Raw genomic sequence first — 14,927 nt, 5'->3', positions numbered from 1 at the left:
ATACCTAACAGTGAGAGGCGCAGCATGTCAAACGTGTCTTTGTTAAAGCAGGTCTCCAGGAAGCATTTGACCCTGTTTCATGGGACAACCCTTTTCAGAGGCAAAATGTAGCTCATCAAGTGGTTTAGAGAGCTGGTCATGTTCCAACGTGAAGACAGGAAGCTAATGCTCTGTGAAGGTCTAAGGTAGCCTGTTACTGAACATTGTTTTTGATTATCTTAGCGGGTGGAGGATGTGTTCTCCATTTGTCTGTCAGATGTTGCATATCCATTCATCAATAGCCTTCCTCAGTGTTAATATGTTTCATTTAGTAGCAACTTCAACTACTGAAGGTCTGAGTTTCTCCATAGTGCATGGCTTTGCATTTTATAAAGGTGCTCTAGCCGATCGCTAACCAAGCTTAGAATAGCTGTTCTTGTACCTTGGCAGCTGTATGCGTGTAATGTGGACAAAGTGTCTGCCAAATGAATAAATGTGAATATAAGTATTTAAAAGAAAGGAGCAGTGTGTCTTTTCTGTGCTGAAAGTGCCCTGGCTTCCATGTGTCCCTTAGAAGAGCAGCAGAGAGCCATGGGGGCACATTGTTCTTCATACCCCCTGCTCCACTGTACATCCATCTACCAGGGTGGCAGCACAACTGCGCAGTTTGGAGCACTGCCATAAGGCATGTGCTTTATGAAGTGTGAACAAATTTATGTGGTCTTATTTTATTTACATCTCAGCCTAGCTGAGCACTTTCTCCCGCTGCCCCCAAAGCGGCAGATTCTGGGTGGTGTGTTGCTAAGGGCTGGCATGCGCCTGACATGACGGCTGATGACACTGCACCCAGCACCAGCGTTCCGTGCTGTTTAATGATGTGCCTCGATTGTCAGCTTGCACAATATTTATTTGCCAGAGTTGAGCCGCCTTGAGGGATATTCTGCAAATCTATATTTCAAATGGGAAAGAAACCAATTTCAAAGACGATGTCTGAGGTGGGAGACCGACTTGTGGTATTTTTGATTCTGCATTTTCATATCTGTTATCTTCTGCTCCAAGAGGACGCAATGTCTGCATAAACTTGTGGATTAATTTGCCTGTAAGCAAGCACCTTCTTATCATTTGCTGTTTTAATAGGATAATTGTGGTTTATCCGACTGCACACACGATGTGTGACTAATTTGTTGAGCAGACCATTTAGCTTCAACTTCATTATATGTATTTATAGAAAAATGATGAAACATATGGAATTCACAAAACATATGGTCCTTTAATTTTATTCACTATATTCAATTTAATTCAGTCTTGTGCAGGGGGGCCTCTGGGTGCCTGGATGGGAGCTCCCTGACTCCATCTCACATTAGCTTGTCTATAGTAGGCCAGATGAGAGGCTGCAATAGCGGGCCAGTGGCCAGCCACACCTCCTGCTGGCACCACGCTGGGCGGCTGCCGGGCAGCCGGCTCTCCTGGCCACTTGATGAAGGCTGGCAGGAAGTGGCTCTGCAACCCGATGAAAAGCTGAAGATTCACTTCATTTTTTTTTGGCCACCAGTTTGTGCATCATCTCATGTTTCTTTAAGTTATTTTCACATTTGTTGAAAAATAGTTAGCAGACAATGTTTGTTTCATTTAGGACTAAGGTGGAGTTAAGCCTTTTTATGTGTGTTCATATGTTTGTTGCAAATATTTTTAAGAGAAGGACATTCTTCATGATCAGACAGTCATGACAGCTTTTATCTTGACCCTCTTCCCGCTCTCCGTGCACAACAGTCTTTAATTTTACATGTCCCCAGCATGTACTTTGTGAGCATCTTAACAAAGGACAAAAAGCTCTTCTGGCTGTAACTGTGCAGGATATTCTGGGCTACAACGGCCCTGGAATGCTACAGCTCATTAATGGATATCACTGGTGGAAGACTAGAGCCCTGTGCCCCCAATACCCGCCGACAGTGTTTGTTTGCCTGCTGGCTTTGAATCATTTGTGCAGCATTTATTGTTGTATGTGCATATGTGTTCTTCTGTGGCTTTCTGCTTGCTTCCATAGGTTGGTTATGTGTGGGCTGTGTTGGCCCACAAAGTGAGGCCAGTGTGGTGGTGCTAACCCCATCGTGTGCCCTGTTAGCTACCATTGCCACAGTTGCTTTGGAACTGGCAAGCAGTCTACGAATGCCGCATTTACCCAAGTCATTGAAACTTGTAAACGAATTGTTATGACAACTTGTTTCAAAGTATGGGAAGTTTATGGTTGTTACATTGTACATTGTTTTACTGAATATAAATGTTTTGAGGAAGTGGTTCCTCTGTTTAATCTGAGGTATGGACAGATTTACTCATTTTGTCTTTGTGTACAAATGTTTTGTACAACGTTTTCTGGCTAATGGCAGAGAATATCAAATTGATGAGAGTCGGCCTTACATAGGCCTCCAGGGTTATATGGTGAAGATGGAATAGGACTGGCTGACAAGGACGGTGGCTGTGTGCGGCCTGGATGCTTACTTTGCTCATAATTCCCATAGCAAAGATGGCCAAGTCCAGCTCATTCTTGCAGTGTGTCTCTGAGCTCCGAGACAACCAGATAGCACTCTTCTGTTTATTGTTCTTGCCAGGCATCTCTTCCTGCTGTCCGGTGACAAAGATCCATTCATTATATGCTGTTATCTGATGGATAGGCCTTTTCTGAATTTTGTGGAGAGAAGGAAAGCTCTATACCTGCATTATCAGAGAACGTGAACTGTGAAACACCATTGATCTTGGTTTGGGCTCGCTGTATTTTTGATGACAGTGCATGTTAAGGGCTCCTTTACTGCCCAGTTCTACCCTATAAAATACTCAGAAGAAGAATATACTGTATATTTAACCATTGTTAAAGTTATAGCAGGAATATCGTGATAACTGGGGAATGAAAACCCTGGATAGTCGGGCTTGCAGGAGGTCGGGATGGACAACTGGGGGTATTAGAGGAAATTTCCTGAAACACCATTACCTGTCCTCCTAGGTCACAAAGTCACTAGAAATTCCATTTAGTGATGACCTTTCTTAGCACTTAGGTTCATGGGGTACTGACAAGGGTCCCCCTTTGATCCCAAAACCTGCCTTACATTCCACTGGCAGATGTTGCATTGACAGAAGTGAGATGTTCAGTGTTTTTCATCAAAAGAAGAAATGAACAAAACCCAGTGTGTCATAAAGCAGGAGTGAGAGCTACACCCTGTTTTGGTACAAACTGTGTTTGCAGGAAGGCCAGAGGTGATGGGGCCAGGGGCAGCCAAATGAGATGTGCTGCCTTGGTCTGGCGTGGGTCACTGAAGCCGTTTCTGAAGAATGTTTTTGCAGCCCTTTATTGATTTTTGTGATTGATAATAGTGAGAATTCTGTGCTTCCATTGGGGCTGTCACTGAACAAATTTGACATAAAGTAAGTGTTTCAGATAAAATGGAGTAAGATGGATTGTGGTTGCCTGGTCGCGGTTGAACCATGTGTCTTCTATTTTCTGTAGTTGTTTCACAGACACAAAAGTCTTGCATCCATCTTCCCATTAACAGCTGCATTCAAGCAAATTACTGAGCTTACCCTCATCCACATTAAATATAGAAAGATGCCAGAAACCTACTGGAGCATCTGAGGCTGCTGCAATTCTTTTGTACTTATTTTCTCTTTTAGTGAGGTTCAATCTTGATACGAAGAGTCAAATATGCTCATTTTAGGACTTCTGGAGTCGGAACTTGATTTATCCTTTTTCCCTGTAACCGCAATCCAGTCGACCCACTCCCCTATCCCTTCTCTGAAATGGCTCCAAAACCACAAAACTACAGAGTATAGGGGCCAATATCATTTAAAATGGCTGGAAATTATATTGGGAATGACAAACGTGCATACGCTGTTCCTGCCACCACATCCCCCCCCACCCCCCAGAGGCAGTTAAGCTTAGCAGCACGTCTCTCGCTTAGTGGCTGTCATTTTATTTGATGGTAAAATGGCTGCACAAATCCAGCATCTTTGCTTGTACCCAGTTTCCAGTTCCTCCTCAGTTCAACTTCCTGCCAGCGCACTCTTGGAGGTCAGAGTGCGGTGAGCAGCCACTAAACATGGCCCAGGCCCAGGCAGCATGTTTGTGGTCGGGTGAACGTGCAATTGCACGTTACAGTGATGTGCCCTTCAAACAAGGCTTCTTCATCCATGCCCTCAGTGCCAAGCCCACTGTTATCTTTGAATAGAGTTCAGACGACGGTATTAAGGGTATGTTGGGGATTTCTTTGCTTTTAAAGTAATATCCTATCATTTTATTTTCCGTCTGCGTGCTGTTGTTGCTAAATGTCAAGATTACTCTCAAGCTTAATGTTCAGCACTATACTGCAAGATACACTATTTAAAACAAAAAATGTTTTTTATTTGTTGTCTTTGCAACTTTAAGTAGATCTTCAGTCAATAAATGTACCATTAGACCGGTGTCATCATGATCTGTTTTTGACACAGTTGGCTGGTCACCATGTTCGTCTTAACAAGCGTTTGGTTCAGTTTTTTCGTAATGTAATTTGTAGCGCCTCATGTTGTGATCTCTATGGCTATGCGAGAGAAGCTGACAGACAGCTCAGTGGTGCTGGTGATAAGGTTGTAATTCCTTGGGCTTTGGTACATTCTGTCAGCTCTTCCCTGTGCCCATCCTACGCACCTGTCATGGCCACCCCTCGCGGCAGTGATTGAATGGGTCCTGCGATCAGATTACCCATTTTAATAAAGTCTGCAAATGAGGAGGTGAGAGAGGTCTGCTTGTCAGAAATGCCATGGAGCTCAGCTTCATCTTCTGCAGCAGGCTGGCTCTCTGTGGGGTTGATGTGAATTGGGGAACTGTGGTTGGCTTCTTGGATTCATTCATTCTGAGAAATTTGCAAGCGAGAATCGAAGAAATGTTGTCCAAAGCTTGTTATACCAGAAACTCATGCAGTGGAAGTAGTGATACTAATGCTAAATCAAACCTACTGTGACCGACTTCATTAAACTTTCTAATCGTATTATATAAGTGAGTGTGTCATGCTTTAAAACCTGTGGAATGTTAATTCCAATTTTCTCTTAACATTAGTGTAGCCTGGTGACTAATGTAACTTTATTATATATCCAGCTGAAGTGGTTGCAGGATAGAGAGGCACCCATGGTCCTCAATCTGCTTTAATATTCACAAAAATGGCAAGAGCTCTATGTCAGCTTCATGCATCATGTGCACTGTGGGTCCCCTGAAGCCAGGCTGCATGTTGGACTGCCAGTAGTTGAAGCCGGGAATGGGTAATTAATAGGGCCGATCTGAACACGAAGCTGGGCATTATGAAGATTTGGCATTGGCATCAGAAGCCGCAGTAAGCAGTCTAGTGCTGGGGTGTGCCATAAACCACAGTGACTGTGGCCGCCAAGGGGTGGGTTCGGCCACGTCCATATGGGGCTGATGCTTTCAAGGGAAAGAGGACATAGGACTGGAAAATATTCTCACATTTCCAGGCTCTGGTAGCATAGAGCTTCCATAAGCAGTGGTTATACTGAGGCTCACATGTGCATCAGGCTATGTAAATGACTGCAACTACATTACAGTGTGTTAGGTACATAATTGAATCAGCAGTGATCTAAGTTAAAAGTCTCCCTGAGTTAGCGTTAACTCATGATACATTTGTACTACAGATTTTATGCCCCATCTTGGTACATTTCCGTCGTTTCCATTACAGGCTGTCCCCAGGCTAAATGCGTCCATTCCCTAAGTGTGTCTTTAAGTTGAATTTGTAGGCAAATCGGAACAATAATAATGCAGTACATAATAATGGTAATGATAATACTGTAATAATAAAAGTAACTTCACACTTTACTGTAGTTTACCTCAAGGTGATGGACTGCTTAAACCGTACAATGTTTTCATGAGCGTCACAAAGTAGTGTGTTCAAGTTTTTAATAGAATATGCTTTCCAATCGTAAGTACAAGTTGTTCCTAAGTCAGACGTTCTTAATCCAGGGACTGCCTGTATTTGAATACTTACCATCATCTTGCAGGGTATATTTTCCGTTACTCTCCTGTCACTTGAAATGCTCAGTATTGTCTAGTTCTTTAGAAAGCTTCTTATGTGATGGAAGCATTTGTGTGCTTCAATGCTTCACAGAGTTGTGTTCTTTGGAGCTTCAGCTCCTGGTATGCCCTCCCTCGGTGGTCAGATCTACCGGGAGAGGTCAGTCGAAATACAGCTCAACAAAGACCCCCAAGAAAAGTCTAAAGCCAACCCAGAGTATTCTGCCCAGAATAGGGTTACTGGGGCCCTGCCCTGGAATGAGGGCTTGGGGTGGTGTTTGCTGGCGAATGCCTGGTGGTATGGCCACCCATGTAACCTGGCTGGACTCAGCTAAGAATGGCTGCTGGTAGCTATCTTGTGGGCTCACCACCCATAAGCTGAAAGGTCTGGATAGGCGCGATACTATTTGGGCAGCAAGCATGAATGAGAGGGACCCAGTTAGATTAGAGTCCAGCGGGGATCGCTGACATTTGAAATTCAAAATGCCTCTTTGGTGGAACTAATGCATGAGATTGAAAATGTTAGGTAATTTTGACATCTGACTTGAGAGCATATGGCTTGGCAAGTTAGGTGAAGAGAGGGCAGAACAATCAACTGATGACCACTTTGTGGTGACTTGAATTGGGTGAGTTGGGAGGAAGCTGGATGAGTGAGACACAGGTGAGTAGTCAGGGTTTGCTGTGGAAGTCTAGATGAAGCTTCCGATTGAGATCAATTCACAGGGCAACTCCAGAAAAACTGCTCCCATGTGCTGAGTGAAGCCAGGGACATTGAGATTGTTAAAGGCCTCAATTGCATCTCCAGAGAGCTGTGACCAAAAGTGTTATAGACCGAGTACCTCTGGACTGACAAAACCGGGTGGTGGTTCTTATTTTTAAAAAGGGGGACCAGATGGTGTGTGCAAATTATGAGGATCACACTTCTCAGTCTCCTGGGAAAAGCCGCTGCTAGGGTACTGGAGAGGGGGTTTTGTCCAGTGGTCAAACCTAGGATTTAGGAGGAAAAATGCAACTTCTGGTGATTTCCATGCACGGGATATTAAAGCTGTGGGCTGGGGACAGCAGAGTATGGGGGTACAAGAGCTGACATTCTTCTATTTGCAACTTGTGCTTTTCTTTTGGCCTCATCTGATCAGGATCTCTGGTATTCAGTGCTGAGTGTGAAGTGGTAGGCATGAGAACAATGAGCAACTCCAGTTCCAAGACTTACAAGATTGGGTGCTCTCTTAGAAAACAGGGGGAGAGTCTGCTTTAAGTCCAGGAGCTTAAGAACCTCAGGATCTTGTTCATGGGTGACTGTAATAGGATACGTGTCATTAAAGGGTGGGGCGGTTCAGTGGCTGCAGTTTTTCAGGCACTGAGAAGGTCTGTGGTGGCGACGTGGCAGCTAAGTTTTCTAATGAGACTTTCAGTACGTTGGTATTTCTGCATCCTTATCTTCTCCCTTGAACAGGAACCTTTGTTAATGACTGAAAGAACAAGGTTACAATAACTGGGAGCCAAAATGTGGTTTCTGCACAGGGTTATCAGACTCTGTTCACTCTGTGATAAGCAGAGGAGTTCAGTGATTTGGAGGGATTACAAAATATACCCACTGCTCCTTTACAGTAAGAAAAGTCATCTAAAGTGATTTGGGTATCTCGTAGGGATGCCACCTGATCAGCTCTGAAGGAAGCTCTTCTGGGTGGAGGCCCCACAGCAGACCCCGGACCTACTGAGGGTATTTTCACCTTCCACCTGAGGGTCCCCCAGAACATGCTAGGGTCTGCGTCCTTGGAAAGACAGGGCTGGTTGACTTTGTTGGCTGTAACTCCAGCATTCTCCATGACAAGAAGTATGAAGATGATGATAAGTGTTTGTTGTGTCTATAGTAAAAATAAAATTTAAAGTGTATCTGATTTTACTTTTTGGATGGCGTTATATTCAACAGACGGTAATGCTATTTTTTCATAAAATTTAGAGTGTACATGGCTAAAATAACCCGAACGGCACTAGGTTTCTTAAGGGATGCCAAATCCTTGCCCAGGTTTCGTCCTACATTTCATTAGTAGCTATCTATTTTACTTGGCTCTTGTAAGTTCCTCGGCTTCCGCTTCTATTATAAACTTGCACAAGCTTTTGTTTTTCGGCTGTGTCAGGGCACAAGAACCCAGGGCCCTCCACAGTGTCACTTGGGAGGTCTGCTCCCATTAATGGCCCCCACTTTTAACAACAGTGGTTAGGTGTGACCATGAGCCAGTGGGGAGGTGTCGGGTAGCTGTGCGAACAAGCCCCCAGCAATCCTCACAAATCACGCAGCTGGAGCCTTCGTTTTGTTTGAAGGCCACTTGGTGTGTTGTGGAGCTCTGGGGGACTCTGGCCTCCACCTGTGATACACAACTCTGCTTCTATTTTGCCTTTTTTTAAGGGTCTGCTCCATTGGTTTCTTGTCAGTCTAATAATAGCAAAAATGTTGTGGACAAAAGACTCCCTTAGTTTCTTTTTTAAAGAAAGATTTTTTTATAGTCAGTGAGCGAATAAATATGTTCTATGTTCATAGGTCTCTCTGTTTTCTCTGAATATCTTAGTTTGGATGGAAACCACCTGCATGATAGAGAAACTATCAAAACTAGAAAAGGAGGCTGTCAGAAAGGGCAGCATTGTATTCTCTCGTCAACCCAGTCACCTGCTCCTGCTCCTGTGGCATGTAACTCTGAAACTAAACCTATTTGTTTATTGTGCATTCCACTTACATGCCAGTTTGCAAATGTTTTCCCCACCAATCAGGTTACCTCTATGTCTTAATATGGAGTCCTGGAGGGATTACAATGATTCATTTATTTATGTATTTGCTTTATTTAAATCATGCACACAATTTAAACATTCCCATGAAAAACTAAGCTCATGAAAGATCCACATTTACCTTTTTTTGTGCTCTCAATTTGCTATTTCAAGTTCTTGGATAAATTGTCAATTGAATTAATTGGTTTTGTTTTGTGGTTTTTGGTTTTGTGTTCCTCCCTAAAGAAAACGTGATCAAAAGCCAGAAGCCAGAATTAAGTGGGTGAATACTATGTGCTTTACGATAGTAATTTTTTTCATTCACTTAAATCTTTGTAATAATACATAATCTCAATCAACTGGGTTTTATTCTGCTGGACCTGGTACTTATCCAAACAGTTTCAACCAATTCCATGGTGAAAATTAGGCGTTATTGTCATCTAATTCATAATACTGTGGATGGTAATAAGCAATATGTTCATACGTATCTGAACACATATCTTTCTAATTATGCATAATATGTCTCCCATTCCAAATTTATTCTCCTGTATTTTTCTTTAATGGACAAAAACTATGCTTTGCAGTCATTTAGTTAACATTCACATATTTGCATTTGAGGTAGTGTTAATCAATTTGCCTTTTTATTTTAAGGAATAGGATACACAGCATTACAATGACATTTTGCTATACATTACATTGCAATAAAAATACATAACATCGTTGTAGTGTGAAAGCACATCTGTAGTTTCCTTTTCTGTCAGTTTTCACCCTCATCGTATCACCTAAATACCAGCTCCTGAGGACCCAAGAATGAAATGACACTAAGCTCCCTTTTAGAATCTCATGGTTTTTCCTTACCATGTTGTTGTGTCTGGTTAACTAAAGACTCATGCCTTTGTCGATCAAACTATCAGTCCTCACTAGGATTGCCACTTTAGATGTTTAGAAATAAGGGAGGCCACCCCAGACCTCTCCAGGTCTATGATGATAAAATTTCCTGGGGGGGCTGGTGCACTCGATTGCTATGAGACAAATTACGAGACAAATCACATCCCACATTGGTTCAAAACCAAACACGGAATCTTAGTTTACAATATGGAGCAGAAATCTTGTTGCCACATGCCAAAGGACACCTTAAGAGGTCTTGTGGGTTCCATGTTTTGAGAAATCACAGCTGTTTTGGTGGCATGAGGCAGACCCATAATATATTACGAATGCAGTTTCAATGTTATGGCTGATTAGTGTGTATTGGATATTACCATGTGCAGTATTATGAATTAGATGCCCATGATGCCTTATTACCTCCATAGAATTGGTTGAAACTTTGTAGAAGTGCTGCCTCTAAGCAGAAGCAGGAGACACATTTTACATTATTACAAAGATTATAGCAAATAAATTTACTACCATAAAACCCACTGGCATCTAAGAGGAATGTGCAGTAAATGAATAGGTGTAGTTTCAGCGTTTCCTGCAATTAGCACTCAGAACATTCAGGTGAAAACACATTAATTAGCTTTCACATTTCCTGTTGATCCATCCAGTACTCTTAGATATTGTACACAGTTCGTGAGTGTGTGACAAGTATGAATCAGATGAGTGGAGCAGGTGACTGGGCTGTGCGGGGAATGCATTGCTGTCATTCCGATAGCCTCCTTTCTAGGTTTTTTAATGGTTACTCATAGCACTTACAGAACATTTGATTTTTTTCCCTTCTGCAAATCCCTGTAGGAAGTGTGAACTAACTGGTGATTGCACCATCCAAGGGGTTATAAACCTAATTCTTATTTCAGGATATTTTAATTTTTAAGCCTTAGGAAATAAGGATAATTCAAAATCTGTCGTCATGCACACAAAAAATTAATACTGGAGGTCTTGCCATTTGCAGTCTCACTTATAGTGTTAGCATGGTCAGAGGAACCGCTTCTTTCTTCTTGTTTGCAAGATAATCACAAAATCTCACTAATCCTCCCAAATTTTCTTCCTGTTCTGTTACAGGTCCTCTAGTCAGTTTGAATTGGGCTGTCCCCCCACCCCAAAGCAAATGTAATATGTTGTGACCTTCTCTGACAAGATGGGGCTCTCTGGAGCTGGCCTGGCAATGGCTATGCTGCGGTCTGAGTCCCTCTCCATACAATTCCCTGCCTTTGTGTGATTGTCATATATATCCTGTCCCCTGACTCCCGATGGCACTACCTCTTGTATCCCTGTTCTCCAGCCTCTTCTTCTGTAAAGTGATATGAATAATAGATAGGCATGAACTAGGATGCTATGCATAAAATCAGAAGGTTGCTGGTTCAAGTCCTATAGCTGGCAGAACGTTTTCACTGTCGGGTCCTTAAGCAAGGCACTTAACCCCCGATTGCTCCAGAAACAGACTGACTCTGCTCTCTCAATTGTATTTCGCTTTGGATATCAGTGTCTGCTAAATAAATAAAAATTAAAAGTAAATATTTTGTGATTCAGATGTTTGCAACTGAAAAGGTAGGAGGGAATTGCGATGCCTGTTGGGTGGAAGGGGAAGCAATCATTCACAGGAACTTTCATGAGTTTGCCGACAAGGAGAAATGCAAATTCGCTAAGGAGAGGATGGGAGCGCTTTGATCTGCTGACGGCTGTCAAAGCAACGGAAGACATTACGTCTGAGACAGTGTTGAGAGGACATATGTGAAAAATTGTCTGTAATGGCAGGTTACTTTCAATAAGCCTTGCTGGTATAGACACGTGACTGGGCTTTGGAGAAAGGCAACATACATTTGATATTCCATATTTTATTATGCTATCCTAAACTGCCAGCTTCTCCTGATTTTGCGCCGATGTTGAGCATTTTGAACCTTTATCCAGAGCAGTACATTTACTGAGAGCAAGTTATGGTGCGTCTTATCATTCAGTTATTTTAGCTCAGTGTTTGTGATGGAGCAGTGCTGTTCCCGAAGAAGACGTAACTTTGCTCTCTGTCCCAATGATTAATCCTAGCCTTTAATGGTTGTATGACAAATGCAGTTTGCTTTTATGTGGTTCAGCTTGACATAACTGAATGGTGATCTAAGAAAAGGCTTTAATTTTGTATTGCGAAAAGCCACATTTACACCAGTTGTTTTAGCCAAACCTCTAATATGGTACAAAGATTGGCTTTGCATGCAGCAAGACTGCATGCCCTTTGGCAACAGTTTTTAATGTACACCCTTGGTTTCTAAAAGACCCATTCTGGTTGAGTTTCCCAGTCTTAAGCTTACTGCAAATCCAGAAATGTTCTTAACAGAATTACTCTCGTAGCCATGGTTTTCTCCTAAAAAGTGTTTTATTTATATTCCCACTCTCTCCTAATCTGTAATATTTGATGCCAGTAAGAATCGAGGAGGATGTAAAATGGCCAGAAAACCACCCTGAGGGTTACAGACAACGCTATGAAAGGAACTGGCCCAGTTTCTAAGGAGAACTGAGACATTGCTGGGTCTGCTTATAGAGAGGACCTCAGCAGGGAGAGCAGAGGGAATTCTTTAGTGGAGAACATTCCCTTTGTCATGGCTGAAGCTATGGTGAGCAGAAGGGAAGAGAGGGGGAAGGCGACGGCAAATGAAGAAAAGTGGTAACGGCTGGAAAAAAGAGGCCATTAATTTTGTGAAGCTGGAGTGTTTTGAAGGTTTTTCTTTTTTAAGCCGGGCCCTCCTGGGCTGAGTGATGCCTTTGTGTGGAGTCCAGAAATCCAGGCCTTTTCACCACAGGCAGCCTCCAGCCTGCGTGGAGCTTCTCAACAAGTCCCTCAAACCGAGCCACTGATTAATTGGCAAAAACTGGCTCCTTTTGCACTGCGTGTAACAGACACGATTTCCTTCCCCTCCTGAGTTTGAAGATTCTGTATAAGGTCTTCATTATCCTGGCTGCATATAAAAGGCATGATACCAGTCCATATGCACACGTCATATATACAGACAAGCAAAAATTCATCATGAGGGTCAGCTGGTAGAAGAAATAATAAAACCAAATATGAAATAAGTGCTGTTGGGCCTTTGCCAAACTGTCGACTCATTACTGGTCAAAGTCATACATTCTCTGTTCATTGGACAAATAGTTACAAATTCTTTTCTTTTTTTTGCAACCAGTTTTTGTATTGGGTTTTAGTACAATGCACTCCAAAGTGACACATCAAAACTGTTCAACATACAAAACAGAAGAGAAAAGCCACCAGAACCAAAACCCCACAGGCAGCCACCCCACCCCCCGTGCAATCGTGGATAATGTCCACAAAACTAAACTGAACATGCTGGTGATTGGGATTTCTAGAAGCCCGCTTAATATTTTTAAAAATAGTGCGCCAGCACAATGGAGAAGGAGAAGAGATGTCACCCCATTTACGGGCAACAGGTGGAATAACCCAACCAGCATCACGCAAAAACGCATACAGAGCGGAGACCGGTGTATTGGATTTGGACAGGGAAGCTGCAAATTTACAAGGGGGGTGAGTAGGCAAGGGAGCAGAGAAGGAAATCTTACGTTCTGAGGACAGATCACAGTTGTACAACGAAATAGAAGGAAGAAGGAGGGATAGGAAATTTAGAGCTGAGAGCCTGGAATGTGAAGAGGCCAGAGTCGTCAAATAGATCACCCAAAACACGGACTCTGGACGAGATCCACCGGGAGTTTGTGATGGGCTGACCATCAGTGTTAAACGCTCTACCAAGACATACTGGTGTGTACTGGTTACAAATCTTACGTTTTCGAGCCACTTATACTGGTGTGTTCCAGTCATATGCATGCATACACTATTTTCATATTAAAACTAATAGCTATAATTTTTGCCTGTCTTAGTAATTTGTGCTTCTTGCGGTAATCAGATGGGGGAGAAACAGTTTGGGAGAAACTGGGAGAAGCAGGGTTATTGCACAGTGGTTGCGTCTGGAATCTACCACAACTGCATCAATGCATTGTTCAAATCTGTCATAGGAAAATACTACTTAAAGCCATATTTCTGTAGCCCTTAGTGTACTTCAGAAGTTTTGTGTTCTGGGGGAAAAAAAAAAGTTGTACAGTTAAATGTCTTATGGTATAAGAAGGTTTTCGTTTTTTTATTACAGAACCACCTGAGTATCTAAAGGGAAAATGTGTAAACTGAAGATGGCATGAACACAAAGCTGTATGAGGAAAACACATATGTAACACATGCAGTTACTGCTGCAGAACCAGAGAGCAGAAACAGGCTGATTTCCTGCTTAGTTGTAGAAGTCATATTTTTTGACAGAATTTTTATTTAAAACTCGATCGTCTTTATTGGCCATTTTTGAAGAGAGGGCATTTTGGTATTCTGTTGCCTTTTTCCTTTGATGTTAAGATATCTACAAAGGGGAAAAATCTTTCTTTAGAGTGACAGTATTTTACTACTAGAGCTGTCTGTCATAGCACATTCTTTAATTTGTCGTATTGGGGAGAAAGGAGTCTTTCAATGGTTGGCTTCAAGTGCAGTGTTGTTGAACTTTGTCCAGAATGTAAACAGCCAGTACACAGCTTATTGTTCTCTGTCAGGGGTCAGCTGTAAATTAGGAAGTGGGACTTCAGAAACAAATAAACCTTACTGCTTTTCTCCGTCCTGGAGAGTATACAGGCTTGTTTTTTTCTCGTGTTATTGTTTCATCAAGGAACCCCCCTTGGAGAAATCCCAAGGATGTATATTTGCTCTTTGTTCATATGAAATTTTTAGGAAAGGCTTGGCCTTGCCTTTTCATCGCCAGCATACGCAGCAGTGGAACAGCAGTGGAAAGGAATGCACTGTCTCCAAGGGCAGTTGCCATGGGAGGCGTGTTTTATAGCCTGGGTGTTGGGGGAAACACTCTCACAAGTACCCCAGGAAAAACATCAATTTCATCGTAAAACACAGGATGCCTGGTCTCAAGACAGGCCACCTTTTCCGTGTCTGTTTTATTGAAATTATGCACTTCTTCTCCTACAGGTGTAGCTAGCAGCACTGGGTGCTCTTGTGGGCGGAACCACTTCACTTGTGCAGTGAGTGCCTTTGGGGAGTGTACCTGCATCCCAGCACAGTGGCAGTGCGATGGGGACAATGACTGTGGAGATCACAGTGATGAGGATGGCTGCAGTAAGTACACTTCTTCCTCAGTTGTGTCCCTTGCTGTCCGTGTCCTCCTCAGGAGCTATC

At 42.7% G+C, this 14,927-nt stretch overlaps 1 protein-coding gene across 3 annotated transcripts in view; it reads left to right on the top strand.

Annotated features, from left to right (window-relative positions):
- The window catches only part of LOC125704236 (low-density lipoprotein receptor-related protein 4-like), a 104,205-nt gene that overhangs the window by 36,616 nt on the left and 52,662 nt on the right, over nucleotides 1–14,927 (top strand). For all 3 annotated transcript variants that reach the window (XM_048969633.1, XM_048969632.1, XM_048969634.1), the window contains exon 2: nucleotides 14,721–14,867. In XM_048969633.1, the coding sequence (XP_048825590.1) occupies nucleotides 14,721–14,867 (147 nt within the window). The remainder of the gene's footprint in view (nucleotides 1–14,720; nucleotides 14,868–14,927) is intronic.

The sequence above is a fragment of the Brienomyrus brachyistius genome, chromosome 11 (assembly GCF_023856365.1).
Source record: "Brienomyrus brachyistius isolate T26 chromosome 11, BBRACH_0.4, whole genome shotgun sequence".
NCBI lineage: Eukaryota > Metazoa > Chordata > Actinopteri > Osteoglossiformes > Mormyridae > Brienomyrus > Brienomyrus brachyistius.
The sequence above is the reverse complement of the archived record's forward strand: the minus strand, read 5'-3'. Positions and strand labels throughout refer to the sequence as shown.